General features: G+C 37.5%; 1 protein-coding gene across 1 annotated transcript in view; it reads right to left on the bottom strand.

The window, feature by feature from the left end:
* DNAH6 (dynein axonemal heavy chain 6) overlaps window positions 1-23,255 on the bottom strand; it is a 194,617-nt gene that overhangs the window by 59,754 nt on the left and 111,608 nt on the right. Inside the window, exons 48-57 of the mRNA XM_032214516.1 lie at window positions 22,927-23,169; window positions 21,614-21,781; window positions 19,202-19,437; window positions 15,359-15,620; window positions 13,597-13,720; window positions 12,548-12,744; window positions 10,614-10,817; window positions 8,211-8,336; window positions 6,429-6,593; window positions 1,803-1,870 (exon numbers count right to left, since the gene is read on the bottom strand). Coding sequence (XP_032070407.1) covers window positions 1,803-1,870; window positions 6,429-6,593; window positions 8,211-8,336; window positions 10,614-10,817; window positions 12,548-12,744; window positions 13,597-13,720; window positions 15,359-15,620; window positions 19,202-19,437; window positions 21,614-21,781; window positions 22,927-23,169 — 1,793 coding nt within the window. The remainder of the gene's footprint in view (window positions 1-1,802; window positions 1,871-6,428; window positions 6,594-8,210; window positions 8,337-10,613; window positions 10,818-12,547; window positions 12,745-13,596; window positions 13,721-15,358; window positions 15,621-19,201; window positions 19,438-21,613; window positions 21,782-22,926; window positions 23,170-23,255) is intronic.

Raw genomic sequence — 23,255 nt, 5'->3', positions numbered from 1 at the left:
TGAATAATTTTTTTTCTGATTTTTTAGAATGGGCTCACTAATTTTATACATCTTTTAAATCTTTGCTGAATATTTCACAAGGGAAAAGTTACCCCAAATCATTAAGGAGAATTATTGGGGTTTATTGCAAGAACTTCATGAAATATTTTGGTACATGTATTTTTTATTGCAATCATTGTTAAACATTTGGTAATTTCTAATTTGCTTTGCTAGAAACCTACAAAATATTAGTATATCAGAACATGATATTATAACATAGCCTATTGGTCACAAAGGTCTCTAAATTTCTTATAGGTTTATAATAAAGAGAGGATTTTCTAGAAATATTTCACTATATACCTCCCAAATATAAATTAGACCGACTGATATAAAGGTAGAATTGCTTACAATCATGTGTAAACAATCTCATTCAGGAGACGGCATTAGAATCATAAACCTGGCAGGAATATGCATATTGTACCAAACTGCAGCATCATAAACACAATGAACTGGATTAACCAAAGCAGGAAATTATATTTAACTCTTCAATGAATGTCTGATTGCTTTCTCCTAGCCGTGTAGGGGGTCTCACAGTGGAAGCTTCTGGGCAAACTTACAAATGATTCTTTTTTTTTTTTTTTTACAATAAACACTGTTATGCAGCAATGATTTGGAACTCTAATTTTCCACGTACAATAAAACAAAAATACATATAAATGTTTAGTGTTTTATATAACTCCGTTCAAGAGCTTCTTCATGTTGATCCAGATATCAGCAAGTGCTTTCATACATATCTTCCTACTATCAATTTTCCCAAGCATGTGTTTGCTATGGATTAAAAGTTTGGTACTAAAAGATTGGATTGAGGAGGAATTTTACTGTTTCCTGTTTGGCAGCTACTGTAAGTGTCAAGTAACGAGAAAAATGTTTAGTCAACAGAAAATATTTGTTCCCATCTATTTTGTTCTCCAATATCAGAATTAGCTCTGATCCTAGGAAGGCAGACAAAGAAACTCAGTTTGAGATTAAGCAAGTTTTCAGCATGGCCTCCCACAATGGGGAACCTCACTTTAAGCCCCGTATAGGTTTCTTTAGCTTTTACAAAAGGATAGCATGTTAGTTGAGTTGATAATGGCAGGCTGGGAACAGCAGTTGTTTTAAGTGGGTCTTTTTCCTTAGTTTTAAGTGATTGGATGGTGGGGCCAATGCCATATTAAATGGACTGGAAACTATAAGGAATGAAGGCATGGCCTCTTTTGATCTATGCAAATGGAAGTTTCACATCTTTTTGCTCCTCTCCCCAATACAAAGCACCAGAGACAATAAAATAAAAACGGCAGAGCTAGTTTTCTCCAGAAATAATCCTCTGAATGGAAGCTGGAAAGAACAGTGAAATTTACAGAGGTACAGTAATCAACATCTCAATGCTGAATCCTTGAGTGTGGAGGAGATTTTAATTAATTAATTAATTAATTAATTAATTAATTAAAACTCACTGGATAGATTGATATTACCATATTTTAGAACATGAGGAAGTTCTCTTGTAATGCTTATCAGCACACAACCACATTTCAATGAAACACATTCTTCTATTACTGATGAATATTATGTTTCCACTACTTTGTTTTATCTAATTAATGAATATATATATAATACTTTTTCATGTCTCACAACAATAATAGAAGAAACTAATATTGCTTCATGCAGGTGAGATGAAGCTACAGAGAAATTGTACAGAATTTACCCACAGTCTATAAGACAGAGGCTCCTGCTATATGCTGTAGACATATTGAAAAAATGACCCTAAGAAATAGAAGCAGTACCTTAGCAGTTGATCTTCCAGACCAGATCGGGTAACAGTGAAATTTATTATAGTTACTTTGATGCACACCTATAAGAATAAGAAAAAAAGAAAAGCATCTTCATGTTAAAAAGAATGTTATATTTGGATAGAAAAATAATGATAAAAAAGTTACATATGGTCCTTCAAAAGATGACAGGAAATTCACATTGCAATGTAGTGGATGTTTACTCAACCATAAATCTCAATTAAGGTCCTTTAATGAAAAAGAAGTTATATATTTTTATAAATATTTCGAACTCTGAAACTGGTTGCAAAGGCCTTAAGATATCCCTGGATTTTCCAAAGTGGTTAAGAACTCCTCTTGACCCTTAGCTTGTTGCCAAACCAATCAAGCTAATATGCTTTGATAGGACGTGATATTCCCAAGTACAAATGACATTCTTTATCAGTTTCAGTTGTTGTTACACTGCTCATTACTTCTGAAAAGTTATACAGTAACTGTGGCCTTGAATTGATTTTCACAGTTGGACTATAAAACATTTAATACCCCACCAAAATCATTTTATGGTGACATGGAAATAGCACCAAAATTAATAGTCCAATGCTTTCTTCTTCTTTATCTTCTAATGTATACTATTTCTCATATTGTAATGTCATTATGTTGTACCTTTCCCTGTTTCAAATCATAGGTGAAGATTTAAAATGTGCGCTACAATATTGTAAAAAAAGGTTAAGTGTTGTAATATATTACAGAGAAAGAGGCAGAATTTAACATAAAATGCTTTTTTTCTTAGCCTTCCAAAATCTACTATATTTGACTGATACATGGAAAATTCTGATGTAAACTATATTTATCCAGATGCTGAGTCATCCACTATCTCATTGACAGTTTGAGCTAGCCTAAGGCTTCCTTTGAGAAGGTTTATTGTAAAAGCCATTGTGACTGGTTCTATGTAATACTTTAAACTGTAATCTATTATTTATTTAACCTAAAAGGCTGGGTTAACACAAACCACATTAAGGCTGGGTTCACACAAACCACATTAAGGCTTTGTTGTAATGGTATGTGAGAAGACCTTCAAAACAGATATGAAGAAATAGTGTCTAGGGAACAGTCAAGTAAGAGATACTGTAGCACAGCCTGCACCTGCATTTTGGGCGAAGAAAAAAGCTCTGAAGGGACTCTCCCTAAATTCTCAGGTTGTAAAAGACATAGTAGGCAATTTGTACTATCACACTTGCAAGATTCTTTACTTTACAATAAAGTAGAATTAACTTATCTAATCATATGTCCTGTCTGACATACCTGGGAAAGCTGACACTAAGTTCACATATGATTAAAAATAAACAGACTGTTACTAAATATTAACTGGTACCAAAAAGTGACCGTTGACATACCTGAACAGTCCTTCTATGTGCGCTGCGAGGGGAATCCAAGCATGGGTTAACTTTGTCCACCGTTGCTCATGCTGCTGTGGTGGATATGGTTGCTACCTCCTGTCCCCGCGCCTGGTGGTTGAAGGAAGCACTTTGCGTTTGTCCCTATTTTCAATCAAAATAGGGTCCAACGCAGCTCCAAACAAAGGGCCTCCCTTGAAGGGGGTAGAGGCAAGACACCATTTGGAACATAAATCAGCTTGCCAATGGCGAAGCCAGAGGAGCCGGCAGATGCCACATTGGATGCTACCGCATGGGACGCGAACTTGGCCGCGTTGAGTGTAGCATCTGAAGAGAACCCCAGCACTGCCACCAGTTTATTTACGTCCTGGTGTAGTCGGAGGCCTTCAGGAGGAAGCCTAAATTGTAGCTGTTGCAACCAAACCAGCGAAGTTCTATTAAGAAAAGAAGCTGCTGTGGCTGCACGTAACGCCCAGGCCTGGTGTGTTTTGCGGATGACCAGTTCGGCCTTGCGGTCCTTGGCCTTAAGACCTTCCAAAATCTCAGAAGGGATCAAGGCCAGGGTGGCCAATGCCGCTACAGGGGGATCCACAGTAGGGAACTGAAAGAGTTAATCCAATTCAGGCGTGGAAGCGTAGAGCTTCCTGTCCCCATTACTAGGCGGGGGAACAGCCGTCGGTTGGGACCATTGTTTCTGAACAACGTCCAGAAACAGCTTCAGGACGGGTATGACATCCTGCTCCTGCACCTGTTCTGCGAAAAAACGGTCAGTGGAATCAAGGTCCACAGCCATACTAGCTTGAGTGGTGGCGCCACCCATCTTGGTAGTTGCCTTAGCTTTGTACAAAAGCTATTTAAATAAGGCGGGTCGAAATAAGCCGGAGAAAGCCGGTGTATCTTGCACCGGACCATCGTCATCCGACAATTCCAGGGCAGCTACGTCCTCCTCCTCACCAAGGAAAGAGCCTTCGCTGTAAGCTGAAGGTAGTGGTGAAGGAGGATCAGCCTGAGAAATAGAAGGATCTCGGGCAATGCTGAGAGGAACAGGATGCTGGGCCCTGTGCTGCAACTCTGCATCCACCCCCTGGGAAATGGCTGCAGAAATCATACTATGAAGCTCTGGGGGCAAATTAAATTTGGACCCATCCCTGGCCCTGAGGCCTGCAGTCAAGGGTGTGAACGTGGCTGCAGGCTCTGATTGCAGGAATGCTTGACTCGTAGTCAGGCCCACCGCAGACAGGTCTGGGGTAGATTGGGGCCCCAAATCCCCTTTGTCTGCACCCCTCTCCATTGGTGTGGGAAGATTGGGGGACCAGCCATGAATTCCCGCAGGAGGAATCGAGGGAACAGGGGAGTGGCGCTCAGTCATTAATGCAGGAGGGGACCTAGTGGTAGGCGCAGGAGCCAGGGCCGAAGACTTGGCCTTCTCTTTGCGCTTCGCAGCTCTGTCCGGAGTTGCAGATGGTGCATGTGATTTATGTTTGGAGGCCCTAGTGGTGGACCTACTCATCCTGGTGCTGGGCCCAGCAGTCTCAGAGTGCAGCGGAAAAAAGCTGGGAGCTCCATCGCTGCCTCCGGAGACAGAATGATCGGCCATAATAATTCACGGGGGAGCGGCTAGATTTGAAAGGCTCAAGCTCACTTCTGAAACCAGGGCAAACCTCTGATAATAGGCGAGCTGACTCGTTATGGTGCTAAGTGATGGCAGTGAACTGACCTCTGCAGCACAATGACTCACTCCGTCCTCAATTGCAATTGAGCGTGCAAGGCAAACTCCACCCCTTCCTGCCATTGATTTGGCGTGAAGGCACTAACGGTTCAAATAACCGGCACCAGCACCTGTGTCGGCGCAAAATTCAAAGTGCATCCAAAAAGATGGGGGGTACGGAATGCCAGCAGCCGAAATGGCGCGGCTGACTCACCCCAAAACCGTGTGGTGGCGGCAAGACTCCCGAAGCGCTGGAAAACGGTGACCCATGTCTAAGAATTGTGCCCGTGCCTGCTGGAGGGAAAAGTGCACTGCATTTCTCAGCACCTAGTGAAAAGAACGGGAGGCGATACTGACGGGTTGTTGAGCCCCGCGCCGACACGAGAGCGACGAACCGACTCTCACCGCAGCCACTTATCAGGGAAGAGAGCGGCAAACTGACCCTCTACTGATTAGACCCGTTCAGATCCGGTGAGTAAGTATCCTGGTGAACGTTCCTGCGGCCACTAGAGTCGCAAGGAACCGTGAGTTTTATAACTTAAGGAAGACGAACACCAACAATCCGTAGTCAAACGTGCCAAAAAGAAGAAAAAATCTAAGTAAATTGAGCTAATTTTGTCTATTATCCTAGAGGAGAAATTTTTTTGCATTTCTTTAAGGCTGTGCTGAGTTAAAAAAAACTGAACTATCCCAGTCAGAGGAGGCGTGGTCAACAATTATGTAACTCAGTCTCTAGGCTAATGGACAAAGATAACCCATGCTTGGATTCCCCAAGCAGCGCACAGGAGAACAGATAGATAAAAACCAGGATTTCTAGTTCACTGTGTAGTTCGCGTAAGAGAAAGAGATACAAGAATTTCAAAATTGATTTCATCATAAAAGCAGGAATTGTTTCATAACAGAACCATCACTTTTCTAGAATAAACAAACTTACCTGAGAGGTCTGTCCTTTAATAAATAGTATCTTTTAGCTCTCTTTTTCTCTCTCATATACCTCACCTTTGTAGGACCTTCTGTATGAAAGTGTTTGAAAGTTACAACTGGTTTTATTGTTTTCTGATATAATTACTATAGATGTTTCTGGGCTCCATGACCATATTTCAAATTACATTCTATTTCAAATGTTCATAAGTGAAAGAAAGTAAACAGTTTGCCAATTCTAGCCCATTTTCCTCCATAGAAAAAAAAAGAGAAGCGTTAGAACACAAGCTGATTAACATTCATACTTCCCATTTCTTATAGTAAATTATGCTTACAAAAAAACCCCACAAGGCAAAAATCATGGATTCCAGAAAGTGTCATTATTGTCTATCACCTGTACAAAGACATTCCCAGTATAACTTTGATGTTGTTAATTTAGATAAAAGAAAATCTAAGATGGTTTTGCAAACAAAACATACAACTACTTTAATTGAGTGAAAAAAATGCCTCTTTTTAAATTCTTAAGAGTCTAATTTTATGTTGTCTACTCAGAATTATGCTCAATTGAATAACTGCAGAAAATTGCAGCTCAGCTACAATATCTAATTAATATTATACCTCAGGTAAATAGTGAGGATTTGGCATTTTTGTTGTCATGTAGAACTTGAAGTTTTTATCATAATCTATGTCTGAATCTCCAAGGCGAATTAACAGTCTTCCGCCAGAAATGAAAGTCTGCTTCAAAAGAATAGGTTCCAGGGCTGGATCAAGCGTTTCTTTAATCTATTGAAAAAGAAGAAAAGCATATATTTTACCAAATACGATTTTGAAAAAATCATTTTAAAAGTCAGCTAGCGCATGCATACATTAGGCCAGTGTTAGCCTTTGTCGAAATGGGAGCTTGCGTCGCACGCACACATGCACGCACGCATATACGCATACAGGGGAGCACCAGAAACCAGAAGAGCAGAGTTCCCACACACCCGTGGGAACACTGGAAACTGGAGGAGCAGTTTTTCAGTGCAAATGTGCACGCCAGTAACCTGGTCTTCTAGCTTCTGGTGCTTTCGCACACGCAAAGACCAGCTGGCCGGTGTGCATGTGCTCACTGGAACCCAGAAGAGCAACAGGTGATGGCTGGAGAGATGGCTCTGCGTGCCAGTTCCAGCAGACGTACTTTAGGTTTGCCATCAAGGCATTAGGCTGTTTAGAAGAGATCAGGAACAAGAGGTCAGATTTCACAGCCATAGCTATAGTTGAGCCACAATATCTTTATATACTGATACATATATAATAGCATTTTAAAAGCTGGAACTCTATATGAAACAGCTAGTCCGTTGCCTACCTTTACCATTACTATTACCATTATATTCAATAAATATGAATAAAGCTGATAACTTTCTAGGATGCAAAGTTTGGAATATCTCTTCCCTAAAATGGGAAAAAGTATTTTCAAGTATTCACAATAATAAAAAGCACAACTAGGATGGTTCTTCCCCACACTTCCTTTTTTATGCTTTTCAACTCAACAAACTGTTACAAAGAAATGATATAAAAGAGCTCAGATCTATATCTTTCAGCAAGATAACTGTCTAACACCGAATAGAATGGAAGCAGATTTGGGGTATTCGGGAATAAGCTGGCCAAAGAAAAACTGTGTTTTGAAATAAATGGACCTGGTTTGCAGCCATGGAGAAAAGAATTTTAAAACTTCTACAATACGGTATTTCTCTTTTGGAAGAGGCAATTGGGCAATGAGCCTTTGACCTCAATTGAGACTGAAATTTCTGTTGTAAGACATTGTAGTCATAAATTGAGTAATCCCATGACTGGATTTTATGACCATTTTTAATGTGATTGTTAAGTCGAATCACAGTCTTTTTATAAATTAAGTGACAAGTGTGAATAGAACTGCAGGTTTAAAAGGATTTTACTATAAACTTTTTGAAGCTACTAACTATAATCCAATGTCCTCTATTCACACGGAATTCTCATAAATGGCAAATAAGTAGCATGGGAGCCCAAGAGTGGTATGCAATCCTGGGAATGGTTGGTGGCTTGAAACACACCCTCTGCCTTTTGTAACATGTAAAATTTTTAAACTAGTTTTAATTCTGTTAAACCCGTTTGACATTGTTTTTTTAACTATGTCTTTTCACGTGACTGCATGTTTTGTTTGTAAACTGCTCAGAGGCATTCAGGTGAGATGGGTGGGGTAGAAATTTGATAAATAAAAATAAACAAATAAATAAATAATGATAGATTCTCCCAGAGGTCAAGGAAAGTCATTTTTCTTATGGAGCTTTTAGCAAGCAGTTGTAGCATGTGGAATAAATCTATTAGCTATAAATAAAAGAATAATAATAAGATTATTGTATGTAAATGCAAAAAGATTTAAACCTCTTCTAGAAGCACAGGTAAACCCAGACGAATAGCATTCTCCAGTGTACGCAGGAAACCAGTGTCCGTGAGCTTAATTATTTTTAAACCACATTTTGCTTCTTTGTTTCTTATCCAACGGTTTGCCTGTATATTAAAAAATATATGATTAAATGTTAAATCTTAATTGAACACTAAAAAGGACTGCTCATTTTATTTGTTTCTTAAAACATTCAGATCCTAAAAATTAATTTCCTTCTTATTTCTACGATTGCTATATCAGCACAGAGTGAAATCGGTCTACTGCCTGCCTTGTTTTTTCAGGGTGATAATTAGAGGCAGAATGAGAATTTGAACCAACATTTCTCAGTTATGCTCATGCTTTTGCAAGTAAAATTAAGGTAAATACAAGAGTAGTTTTCTCCACTGCCTAGTATGTAAGATCCTCCAGCCTTGGCCAGGAATTCAGATGAGAAAGAGGATTGTTATAATAAGCAGCAGAGGGATCCTTCAAATCTGATGCATATAATAGTGGTGGTATTAACAGTGTAGAGTATTTTTTACAAAGCCTTGAGAGAAAGAACACTATCAGCATTGAGGTTATGTCAGGGTCTATTTACTATCAACAATCCTCCATTTATTTGCAGAAGCTAGGAACTATGAATGGTTTCTCATCGCTCTAAGTTTGAAAATGCATTGTATATGTATGTATGTATGTATGTGTATGTATGTATGTATATATGTATGTATGTATGTATATATATGTATGTATATATGTATATATGTATATATATGTGCATATATGTGTATGTGTGTGTGTATATATATGTGTGTGTGTGTATTTGTGCTGATGAATAACTATAGATTATATATATATATATATATAGATTATATATATATATATAGATTATATATAAAATATATAGTCGATTATATAAAATATATAGTATCTAAGGCAGATGCTATTGGCAGCATGGATCTGCAAGGTTCAGGAGGCATCTTCTTCTTACATGGCAGTTATAAAAATGAGAATTTGATAAAGAACTTTTTATGACAGCAGCTAAACTGGGCTGCACTTTTTAAAACTCTTTTTCTTAGCATAAAGAAAAAGAAAGACTATAAGGGCAATATGATAGGCACCTAATAAATTACTTCAGTAATCCTGGCCTCCCACCACAGAGTAATGAATTAACAATCACATATATAGATTTTAATTTTCCTCTATTCTTTAATCATAAATTCCCTATTCCATCTAACCAAAGAAAAAAAAGAATGATATTATGGCAGCTGGAAGATGATGTCTAGTTAATTTGAAACAAGTATGGCCTTTCTTTCACATAGCTACCTTGTCCTATAAGTACACGTATCTTATCACTCCATCTTGTTTTATTTTATTTGGTAGATTTATGTGACCACCCATTTCAAATACACAACTCTATGTGGTTAAATAGATATTGCTGTGCTGTATGCTGCCATTACAGAAGACTGCCAGATACTACTGTGGTATATATTGGGCCCAGAGAAAGAAGTGAATAGTTCGAGGGCCAATTACTATGTTGGAGGAATTCTGGGTTTTCAAAAGCCAACAATTCTAGAAACAGGGTAGCAGCTATTGGATAGATGTTATAATAATTGAGAAAGAAGGAGGTGTGCCAGGGTTCCAAACAATAGATCCATAACAAGCAAAACTCTGAGGCAAGTAGATTCCTCAAAGAATAGCTTTATTGGATATATCATATTGGCACAGATCTGGTGAAAACCGACTCTGAGGGTTCCCACAGTTTTCACCTAATTAAAAGCAAAAGTTTCACTTTCTCAAGACAAATAGTCACATGGTCCAATCACAGCTCCATTGGGTTGCCTGGTGACATCCTTCCTCCTTCCTCTGACCAGATGTGAGAATGTCGTAAGAATATCCTTGGTTCCCAAGAAAAAGTATTTCATTTTGGCTACAAAGGCCCAACTATTTCAATTCCCCCCTTCCGATCCCTCATCTCCAGTGTGGCAACACTGAAGCTCCATGGCTTTGGTCAGGTGAACTTCAGGATTGACAGGGTACTTGTTTGTTCAAAGAATCCAGTTCACAGTGATAGATTGGTGAAATTGTGGCTGAGAACCAGAGGGAAGGGTCAGAGGGTCAGTGATCCAGTTTGACAAAGTCAATGGTAGTGTGTTCAGAAAAGCAGTGGCAAATCTCTAAATTCTTCTGTGTCTTTCTTCTTCTTTTCAAACTAGCAGAGCAAGTTGACAGGAGGAGGAACAGAAGGAACATATTATCCAGAGCCTAGAAAGCAAGCTGGATCTCTAAAGATCCATAAACCAACAATACTGAATAATAATTGCACACAAGTCTTTTATATATAAAAACAAACTATATTTCTCGAATATGCCAGCTATGAATAAATGATTAAAATAAACACTTACCTGATCCTGAGGATCAATCATGAGTGGCCAGCGCCGCCCACGTGTAACTAGAATGCCATTTTCAGTAGAAACATAATCGCGAGGTAATCCATCAGTATTCCATTGTCGAATTTCATAGGGGTCTCCCAAAATATTTATAAGACTGAAGTCAGAACTAATAGGAATGTCTAGATCTTGGCATTGTTTGATCCAGCATTCAATTAACTAATTTGAAGGGGGAAACACAAATCAGGAAAATCTATTTCGGTTACTGTATGAAATACTAATTATTTTAATAATATGAAGATATATATAACTGGATGATCTGAAATTATATAGTAATGTTTTTGAATATAAATAATCTTATAAACCAAAAGAACTTTCTCTTAATGAGATTGTCAAAATGATTAGGGCCGGAATTCTAATTTTTCAGCAATTGCTTCTTATTTTGGTGGTGGAAAATTACATAGAAATGTAGCTGGATAGTAGTCAATGTGATTGGTAGATAAAAAAGTTCAAGTATGGATAAAAGAACTGCATGATAATTTACAAAGAATATCCTAATAATAAAAATATCTCAGGTCCTTGGGAAGAATTCTATACATATTTGGTTGACTGTGCAGCCACCCATGAAAATCTAATTATGAAAACATTTTTGCTTTTGTAGGCTCCAATTATGATCCTAATCAATTATGAAAATATGTTTGTTCTTAGATACGTTTGGACAATTTTTACTTTTTAAACAATTTGCAATTTCTACTAAAATACAGGTAGTCAACTTACAACAGTTCATTTAATGACCGTTCAAAGTTACAATGGCACTGAAAAAAGTGACCATTTTTTCATGTTACAACCTTTGTAGCATCCCCATGAACATGTGATCAAAATTCATAGGCTTGGCAACTGGTTCATACTTATGACCCTGCTCTGTCCCAGGATCATGTGATCACCTTTTGCGAACTTCTGACAAGCAAAGTCAATGGGGAAGCCAGATTCACTTAACAGCCAGTTACTAACTTATCGACTGCAGCTGTTTACTTAACAATTGTAAGAAAGATCATAAAATGGGGAAAACATCACTTAACAACATAAATTTTGGGCACAATTGTGTCCATGTCGAGCACTATCTACAAATAAGAACATAAAATATTTTACTTTTCTATAAACTATCTCCATCTGTATATAACAGTAAACCTTTTTGGCACATGCCAAAACTAGGAGATACACATAGTCACAGAGAGATAGTTTCTGAGGAACTGCTATTGCACCCTTAGTACTATTAATTATTAGGGTGCAGGGCAGGGTAAGGATTTCCTCCTCCCCCTGTTTTAATAGCAATAGCAATAGCAATAGCATTTAGGCTTATATGCCACTTTGCAGTGCTTTACAGCTCTCTCTAAGCAGTTCACAGAGTCAGCATATTGCCCCCCTATAATTTGGCTCCTCATTTTACCCACCTTGGAAGGATGGAAGGCTGAGTCAACTTTGAGGCTGCTGAGATTTGAACTGCTAAATTGTAGGCAGTCGGCAGGCAGCAGAAGCAGCCTGCAGTACTGCATTTTATTTATTTTCTCCACATAAATATTTGACCTGAGCGGCATGCATTAATGCTGGCTCCCAAATCACTATTTCCATTCTAGGTTACAGTTTCCACTTACACTTGTTTCTTCTTTTTGATCCTGATTATTTCTTTAAGAGCAAGATCAAAATCATATCTAGACCAGTTCCCTTAGCCACTCTTGACTACTGACAGCAAACAGGGAAAAAACATGATTTGGCTGTGTAGATTTTTTCCCCATATGTGGAAACATTATTTGCACTTATTTAGATTTACAACTGCTTCTATGATGTACAGCAGCTTTTATGAAGCATATCGGCTTTAGAATAAGATAAAAATAAAAGTCAAATCACTAAAAATTATGATCTAGAGAAAGTAAATATTTTAATTAACTCACCAATTGTCTATAATGTGCAGTAAAAGCCCCATAGTAAGCTACACAAGCAGCAGCTATGAAAACATTTCCAGTGATATTTGAAATCTCTGCCTCAAAATTCAAAATACTTTCTTCCCATCGAACCTGTTCATCCCCTAATGCAGCTGTAAGTCTTCCAGCGCGGTTGAGACGAGCCTGAGTCAGTGCCATGGTCTTTGCTAAACAATGATAATTCTATTAGATCATGGTTATAATTCAAGGTAATTCATTTCGTTAACTATTTTTTGTCTTTTGAATGAATAACAAAATTCAGCACTAGAATTAGCAATATGAAAGATTTCATTGTGGAGTAATTCTTAAAAAATAGATTATGATCATTTGATTTTGTGTTGCTAATGTGCACTTTCTTACCAGACTGCCTTCCGAACATAACATGACCAATTTCTCACATCCGAATATTTTGCTATTACATTTTGTGTATACATCTTCAGTGAAAATGTCTTTTTGAAAGATGACATGTCAGCAGAATTTTAAGATGTTAATAAACTACACTGGTGAACTTTTACAAGTAGTCCTCGACTTGCAAGAGTTCATTTAGTGACTGTTCAAAGTTGCAACAGTACTGAAAAAATGACTTATGACCATTTTTTACACTTATGAAAGTTGCAGTATCTCCAATGGACACATTACTAAAAACTCAGACACTGCGCAACTGATTCACACTTATGACGATTGCAGTGTCCCAGGATTATGTGATCACCTTTTGCAACCTTCTGACAAGCAAAGTCAATGGGGGAACCAGATTCACTTAACAACTGTGTCACTAATTTAATAACTGCAGTGATTCGCTTAACTACTTTGGCAAGAAATGTCATAAAATGTGCCCAAACTCACTTGACAACTGCCATGCTGAGCAACAGAAATTTTGGGCTCAATTGTGGTCATAAATCAAGGACTACTTGTATTGGTACAGACTTCATGAGAGTTTGGAACTTGTACCTTACCCTAAGAAGGTGATTAAGAAACACCAGTGTAAAACATTTTTTATAATTTTTAAAATAGGTACTTACCAAGGCTTTCTTTTTCATCCACACTTCTTTCATATTGATCTTGTAATTCCTGTATTTGTTCCTCTACCTGTTTCAGTTTTTTTTGCTTATCACGAAGTGTAGCTAAAGTTGCATCAAGTTCTGCCTAATCATAATACAAATTAATTCAAATTATTATTCTTCCATATATTCTGAATGTCTTATTTTATTCATTTGCACAGTTGCTTTACAGAAAAATAGAATATAGAAGAAACTACACATAATTATACATTATAATTACTTATATAACCTTATAAATTATATAACATTTAATACATATTCATGTTCACTTTGAGGAATCTCAAGATTTCCTCAAAATGAGTCACCACCCTTAAAATAGAATTACATTTGAATCAAAGTTTGAATCAAATCCAACTATTTTGATATCATACTAAACTAACAATTTATTGTGATATCAATATAATTAAATATATTAGTAATGGAACAGCTAAAAATACTCCTTTCTACTCCCGTTCATGCACACATGCTTTGTTTAGAACAAAAATCATTGGAATGGGAATTATAGTAACAACTTTCCTAGAAACATCTTGAAATATTTATGAGAAAATGGGCAGCAGCAGATATTTTCCTCCCTGATTTCAATTTTATTTTATATTGTCATATGATGGTTCTCATTTATCAGATAATGAAATATTTCTGAAATTTTGCTACTTCATTATGGCATGCCACTTAAAGACATGTAAAGTGGATGAACTAATGGTTTTGGGACATACATTAGATTCATTTATTCAATTTATAGTCATCCATTCTGTTCACATTAGGGTCCAGACAGCTAACAACAACCAATTACAGAAATGCCAAATATATTTCTTCTCAAAATATATAAATAACAACATTATAGGCCCCCTCCCCATGTGTTATCATATAAGCATCTTGCTACAGAAGTAAATCTTAATTGTTCCTCTAAAGATGTAAATGAAGGCAATTCCAGAAACAACACATTCCCTAATTTGGGGGTCACGCAGTAGAAATGTAATGAGGAAAACAAAATAAAAACACAAACATTGACTCATAAAAATAAGCTGATGACTTTAACTTTAAAAAAAAACCATGCACTTGTAATTGCCTCAACTTTAGATACAGAGATGGATTGATCTGAGGGGAAGCAGGAAGTACATAAACTCAGCCCTAGTTCTGTTAGTTTGATTTAAATGAGAGAGTTTGATAAAGAAAAAAAATAACATTGAAATTGTTGTGGTAGCAATGCTACTGTCAGACAATGGTAATTTGAGGAGATTTTTATGAAAGCTAAACTAACCAAATGTTCTCCACTACTGTCAGCCTGGTTTAAGAAAGCAAATTCAGAAGGGGAGGCCTAAAGAATCAGCAAATTCTTTGTCTCTTATGCTTTTGCAAGACAAGAAGAGTAAAAATACTTTATGCCCCTGCAGGTTTGGGAATGAAATGGAAAGAGAAAGAAAGGCATTTAACATTGTGAATAAAGAATTACACAGTTTCCATAACCCAAGACAGGTTACATCAGTGGTGGGTTCTGCCAGTATGGGAGTACCGGTGCCTGCTGAAAGCAGCAGGCACCGTACCGGAACGGTGCTTTGGAGGGCCCACCTGCTCCCCATGTTCCTTACCTGTATATTTGAACCAACCAGGCCATTTGTGCATGCGCACACACTGCACGGTGCCTGCACCCCGCTCCGCTAACTTACATGTTAATATAGGAATCAGACTGCAGATACAAAAATCTGGAGAAAAAAAGAATAAATACCTGGGCACCATGTAACTTTTGCCTTTTTGGCTCAACCACCTTCACAATGCGAGAGTATAAATCCATCGCTCTCACCCACATGCACATAGACTTGCATGCCTTTGACACTTTCTCTACCTTTTCTGGCACAAAGTCAGGATTGTTTACGTATTTCTGAAGCTTCATTAATATTGCGCTCTTTATATTTTCTTTATCATATTCTAGAAGCCTCCTCAGGAAGGTGGAATCCCCAAGTAGTTGTTTTGCTGTTGCCCAGTCAGGCCTGAAAGATTAAAACGAAAAGATTGATGAAGATCTTTCCTGAAAAATATGCACTGTAAAAAGATCAGTTTTTTAAAAAAAAAAATAGTCCAATTTTAAGATGAAATATATGTTTAATGATCTACAGGTACATCTAGTCTGCAGACTTGGTGAAAAGAGTTAAAAACAATTATTTAGGCTTCTGGTCCTAGGGAGAAGATATAAGGGAAACTGTGCCGGATGCTACATGTTCAATTTACTGTTTTACAGTATCATAAACTGAAGTTTCTATGGTTTGTCCCAGTCAGCCAAGATGGTCAGACTGGGTTTTGCATTTTTATCCACTTACTGAGTCCTTCCCAAGGACCTGGGATAGGCAAATGTGAATGTTTGATGGTGGATAAAAGCTGTTCCAAGAAAAGTGTATTATTATTTAGAATTTTTATCCCACCTTCATTACTTTTTATCAGTAATTCCAGGCAGTGAATATATCTAACTCCTCCTTCTTCCTATTCTCCCCACAACAACCTTGCGAGGTGGTTGGACTGAGAGAGAGAGAGACTGGCCCAAAACTGGGACTAGAATTTACAATCTCCTGCTTTCTAGCCTGGTGCCTTAACCATTATGAATATCATTTAATTCATTTTTTTAAGGAAATATATTAGGCTGCTTAAATTTCTCTTCCTTTACAGCATAGAAAAATCTAACTATATCCCAACACGTAAAAATACATAATTTCATTATCTTGAGGCAGTCTTTTTGATCTTTCTTTTTCCTTGGCAAACACAAGGTTCCTTTATACTTTTTAAACAGAAAATATGTTTTCATCCATATCATTGGCATACTCTAAAAGTAAATGAGAGATTGATAAAATATGCTGTCATTTTTGATGTCATACATAATTCATTTTTTATGTAGAAATGGAAAGAAGACAATTTACAACTGCAGCTTGAGGTTTAGTTCTGAGAAACTGAAGTGCCAGCACTAAATATTCCAAGTGTTGTAGTTTATTTGGCGAATGACATTACTGTGGGCTATCGGCAATCCTATGCCACACCTTCTAAAAGCAATTATTAAATGTAGTTTTTTATTTCTGAGTAAACATGTATAGGGTTACACTCTTTATATACTGTCATAAATAACCTGAAAGATATGATTAATTACAGTCCTTTAGTTATAGAAAGAGAAACGCATAAATGAAATGTTCTGATTTCTCTTCCCCCAAAACAATAGTTATCTACATGTCATGTTTTTGTTCAAGAGCTTAAATTGCTACATGACAAAACAATGTTGTTTTAAAATCAAGACTACCAAAACATAAGTGAAGCATAAAAAAAGGAAACTAATTCTATATTGTTCTATATGATTTAATGCTCTCTGAGCATTAAAAAGGATATGTAGAATACAGATTCTCAAACTGATACCAATAGATGAAGAGAAGATGGTCTTGTAAGAAATTGACAAACATATAAATAAACTGATACCATTTAGTCATAGTTATTGAACAGTTATTCCATTTTAAACTTGATAATATTGGACAGCATTTCTGTTTACTCAGAGTCACTGAATTCAGTGGGGCTCATTTTTTTGTAAAACTTATTAGGAGTATATTTATACCAGAGGTGTTAAACTCAAGGCCTGCGGGCTGGATCCAACCTGTGGGGTGCTTAGACCTGGCCCAGAGGGCCACCCTGAAAACAGTGAAGGACCGGCCCATGTGCATCTGCCAGCGAAAACAGAACTTGGGAGGGTCACACACGGTTTTCTCAAGCTCCATTTTCCCTTGCAGAGCACTGCAGGAAGTCTATGCAGTTGCGCCAACACAAGTGATGTTGAGCTGGCCATGCCCACACATTAACACAAGGTGATAATCTTGATTAAACTAATTAAGCAAACGGAGTTACTGTTGCTTTAACCATTTAATCTTATCTGACTATTGGCGACTTTATAGGCAAGTGCTCTCCATGCTATCCTATCAAGCACAGCTTCTTTCATTTGTTTGATGTACAACTTTGTATCAGATTTGATATTATCAAGCCAGCATGTTTTTGCTTGCCCCTTCTTCTTGTTCCATTAACCATTCCTAAAGTCATTGCCTTCTCCAATGAATGTGCATGCATGACATGGCTGAAATAAATCAGACATAATCAAATGAGTAACCACTGGATTACGTCAAATGAGCAATCATCATAAAACATCAAAGAGGTGTATCTATTTAAGGAGTTATTCATACTCATAAGCAGATGGGACATACAATGTTTAGAAGGGTAGAACCAACTTGCAAATTTACTCTGCGTGTCAGTTTTGTCTGGCTTGGTATGTACAAAATTGAATTTAGATTACAAATGAGGATTTTCCCCCCCAAACTGAAAAATCAAATCTTTTAGTAAATATGTAATAGTTGATTGCAAATGTCAATCATTCTGCTAGGGGAAGAATGGACTAGCTATGAAATGGACAGCTATCCCTATATTCCCTATAAGTTGAATCAGAGAACAGATTTTGGCCACTAGGGAAGACAGTTTAGAGAACGGTGTGGGCATTGGTCTTTTGGAAAGCTTAAAGGTTGATGAAATACTTATGCCAACAGCCAACTGAACAGCTATATTTCGAGGCTATGCCACAATAGTTGACAGCTTATCTGGGAGAAAAATATATAAAAAGAACAGTTGGGACAGTGCAATGGCAGACGAAACCTGGAAAGAAAAAAATAAAGAGTGAATATTGAGAGGAATGGAGTAAACTGTAAGTGTTAAGGAAGAAGTGTAGTTTGGTGATAGTAAATGAAGTACTACTTACAATGAGGTGGACCAGAGTCTTGAAAATTCAGAACTCTTATTGTATTTATTTATTTTTTATCCCACCTTTATTATCTGTATAAATAATCTAAGGCAGTTAGCATACCTAATACTTCTTCCTCCTCCCATTTCCCCCTCAAACACAACCTTATGAGGTGGGTTGGGCTGAGAGAGGGTGACTGGCCCAAAACCAACCAGCCAGCTTTTCATGCCTAAGGTGGGACTACAATTCATGGTCTCCTGGTTTCTATCAGGGTGTCTTAACTACTAGACCAACCTATCTTTTAGAAAAGTCTATTACTATGCCTTTCATTTGCTCTCCAATAACTACACTTAAAGGGTCACACATTACTGGATTCCATTGGGACATGCTGTCAGCTACTCATTGAAGCTAACATTTCTCAAGATTGCACACCAGCTGCAGAAGACAACTCTGTGACCTTGGAAAGAGACTTAGGAGTTGCCGAAAGGTGCCAGGTGTGCTCCGATGCACATGTTTCCTTTTGAATCTGAAGCCCAAGTATCTAAGGATGGGAGTGGGGGAAGGGAAAGAGCTATCTATAACTATTACCAAAGGGATAATGTGAGGTCACTATGTTTATGGTTTCAGCTTCATGACATTAGCTATCTCAATAGCTGTAAGGAAATTTATGTCAGAGTGGCATCACATATATTGCACAAAAGATGTAAAAATTAACACATGCTAAATAAATTTGTTTTCAGAAATGACATCACTCTAGGACTAGGTGAAGGGTAAAGCTACAAGTCAATGCAAAAGATTAAATATACAGTATAGTAATCTTACTTTGCATTTAAAAGAATACAAATAGCTTCCATCACTGTCATGACAAGATCAGGCGGTTTAGTGAAAACTCTGATTTCAGAAATATCTGCCTTATCTAAAGAATCTAAGGCTTTGTTGGCAGCTTCTAAAGCTGGAAGGGCTTCATCCAAATCTCGCTGGGCATCATCAGCTATTGCCTGAGTTTCCTCCGCTTTTACTTTTGCAACAGCTTCATCTTCCTGAACAACACGCCTAACCTGGAAGAAAAAAGTGTCACCTTGTAGGGGAGATGGGCAGCATAAAAATTAATCAATAAATAAAATGAAAAAGAAATACATATTTTAACAATTTTTTTTAAACACAGGTAATCCTCGACTTAAGGAAGACTCAAGGAACAGAGCCGAGGTGGCGCAGTGGTTAAATGCAGCACTGCAGGCTACTTCAGCTGACTGCAGTCCTGCAGTTCGGCAGTTCAAATCTCACCGGCTCAGGGTTGACTCAGACTTCCATCCTTCCGAGGTGGGTGAAATGAGGACCCAGACTGTGGGGGCGATATGCTGACTCTGTAAACCGCTTAGAGAGGGCTGAAAGCCCTATGAAGCGGTATATAAGTCTAACTGCTATTGCTATTTTGGTCGCTAACAATGTGGTTGTTAAACGAGCCATCACATGACCTCCCCAACCCAATTTCACAAGTATTTTTAACATTGCTAAGTGAATCACATAGTTGTTCAGCAAATCCAGCTTCCCCCATTGCCTCTGTTTGTTGGAAGATGGCTATAAAGGTTGCAAATCGCCATCCTGTGACTATGGTTACGAATGCAAGCCAACTGCCAAGTGCCCTAACTCATGTGACTATCGGGGTGATGCAATCGTCGTAACTTTGAAGACAGGTAGTAAATCACTTTTTAAAGCACATTGTAAATTCAAACCATTGGGAAATGAATGCTTTTAAGTTGAGGATTACATGCATGTTTCCTAAGAAAACGAAATAGAGCAGGTAGTGGTTATTGGTTATATGGGAATTTATAATTTAGTGGATTAGATAAAATGTCTTGAAGAAAAAGTCTTCTAGCAGGAAGAACAGTACTATCAACAGTACTCCAATACAATCTTCCCCATTGCCTCAAAGGATTCCCTACTCCTCCAGAGTTTTAAAGCAGAGGGGGGAATTGTATAACCAGAGAAATTCCTTTTCAGGCAGTTTCTGGTGGATCAAAAACCTCCACTGAGAAGAATTCTGGTAAGTTTATTGTTTCTATTGTAGTAATATTCTTCTACTAGAGCTATGGTGGTGCAATGGTTAGAATGCAGCATTGCAGGCTAACTCTGCTGACTGCCAGCAGTTCGATTCTGACAAGCTGAAGGTTGACTCAGCCTTCCATCCTTTTGAGGTAGGTAAAATGAGGATCCAGATTGTTGTGGGAAATATGCTGTCTCTATAAACTGCTTAAAAAGAGCTGTAAAGCACTATGAAGTGGTATATAAGTCTAAGTGCTATTGCTATTATGAACTGATCTTTTAACATGTGGAAAGATATCACTTTCTTAAAGAAGAAAGTTAAAAGCTGTGCCTTGATAATGCTTTCCCTACCCAAAGCAATCAAGACAGCATTTTGGGTAGTCTTTAGTTTATGGTCACAATTTAGCATAAAATTATGATCATAAGTTGTGGCAGTCATGAAGTGAGTTGTCCATGTGATTGCCTTACTTAATGGCAACAATTCCTGCTTTCCCCATTATGGTTAAGTGACCCTCTAATGTCATTAAGTGGAGCGTTTGGTATTTGTATGTGTTTTACCTGGGTGTCCCCCACCTTGAGGTACCCTTTTCACAATTTCCCACCCTACTAGTTTACATACCCTTGGACCTTCACTCACCCTAGTCACATCTCACTCCACTTACTGAAGACCATCTTTGAGAAAGAGAGCTAGCCAATCTTCCCATACAGAGGCCACATGGTACTATTCTGGAAGAGGACAGCATTTTGGAAGCAGTGGCAATTCTTGAATTGTAAAAATTGTGGCTGCGCCCAAAATGGCCAATTGGCTGATTGTGTTTCTCAAAGGTGATCTCAAAGATGTTTGTGCATCTCCATTTATTAGGGATATACATACATACATACATACATACATACATACATACATACATACATATATATATATATATATATATATATTTAAAGTCACAACCCCTGGTATGCCCAAATATGGGAGGAAGATCACACTTCCATTCTCTGTCCTTCGGCTCGTCACAAGAGACCATCCAGACAGAAACCCAATATTTTTTACTGTTGCCTTTTTGTTACATTTGTTATATTTGTGCTGATAAATAAATAAAGGGAGACTAGTATAGATCTATTTCAAGCTATTTAGCTCTCATCAGCTAGCCATACCCTTGCTAGAGCACAGGTTCGATTAATAACATTTTATACCTGATCAGCGTTTTCTTGGTCGACTGCTAATTTTTCCATCAAAGCCTCAACATCCACTGATTTCTCCTTGAGAATTGGTTCTAAAGCAGAAAGATCTAATTTCATTTTGTCAACAAGCACATTTGTCTCTAACAGTTTGGACAAACCATTTTTTACCCGATCCCGAGCCTGAAAAATAAAGCAAATAAATATTGATATTTTTTTTAGTACTTTGAAAAGATATTATCTTAAAAAGCTGATGCAGGTGGCTGTTTTCAGTAATACTATGGATAATCATAGTTAGATTAAAATGACCATAATAATGAATATTTTAATATATCATTTTAATAGCCAAATCAGCATGTCAAAGAAATTACTCGACTGGCTAGTTTTAGTATTTCTTTTACTAAAAAAACATTATCTTTTATAACAAAGAAAATAAATATTTCTATCAAAGTTAACCTTGTTTTCACAGTATAATTGACATTTTGTTGCAATGTTTTTTCTACTAGATCTTTGGGTAGGCTTCCTCAACTGGTACTCCTCAATCAGACCATAGCTCCCAGAATTTCCAACCAAAATGGTCTAAAGCAGGGGTCCCAAGCCCTGGTCCATGGACTGGCACCAGGCTGAGGCATCTCAGAAACAAGCGAAGCCCCACCCAAAGGATACAGGTAGCATGCGAAACCATGCCCCCTCCGGTCTGTGGAAAAACCTTTCTCTACTGAACTGGTTCCTGATGCCCAAAAGTTTGCGGTGGGGGCAGCACTGGTATAAAGACATCTGAATAGTGAAGAAGGCTAGTCCATATTGTGCCAATCTAGAAGGTCGCTGAGAGGAAGACAATTACATTCCCATCCATGCTGCTATATCCAGTTACGCCTCTTATTACTGCTGCATATAACATTTGAAGCTTATGGAATTTGCAGTCCTAGCTCTGTCTACATATGAAGACCAGAATACATTGTCATTCACTGTACTGATTAGCAGCAGCTGTATGGAAGATAATGCACAAAACTCCTGTTATTTGTGAAAAGTATGGCTAAAACCAGCGACATACCTGTTCTTCCTTAATGCAGATTGCCTTATTCAGAGACAGAAATGTTGATATCTGAATTTCTTATACAATCATGGTTAATTTAGATATAAATTGAAGGATGATTATAGTTAAACCAATTTAATAGAAAGAATACCTACACTCCTAATACTGAATAGTAATATTTCACTACTAAGAACAATAGAAAGAGTGCTTGTTTATATGACAAAAGTGGGGTAGAGAATAAAACACACTTCTATACTTAATTCTATTATTATTTTAATAAAGATCAACCTACTGAAACCAGTTGCTTCCTTTTTTCAGCAAGCATGGACAAATAAAGATTGATTAACTCTAAATAAGAAGTTGGTGTTGTGTAGTAGCGTCGCCGGAGCTCAGCATAATACTGTTCTGCCATCTCTGTAACACTCATGTGGATGTCTACACACATTACAGAAAGTTTCTCTTTCATTCGATCACTTCCAAGATCAACATGCATAAAAAAAGTTCTTGATACAGAAAGAAGTGCTTCTTTTGGCCACTGGAGAAAAAAAAAGAAAAAATGGCTATCTATATAATCTTTCTTGAAGTATATATGCAATATACAAACCATTTCTTTTCTAATTA

Source organism: Thamnophis elegans, chromosome 3 (genome assembly GCF_009769535.1).
Source record: "Thamnophis elegans isolate rThaEle1 chromosome 3, rThaEle1.pri, whole genome shotgun sequence".
In the NCBI taxonomy this organism is placed as follows: domain Eukaryota; kingdom Metazoa; phylum Chordata; class Lepidosauria; order Squamata; family Colubridae; genus Thamnophis; species Thamnophis elegans.
This window is presented reverse-complemented; position numbering and strand designations above follow the sequence as displayed.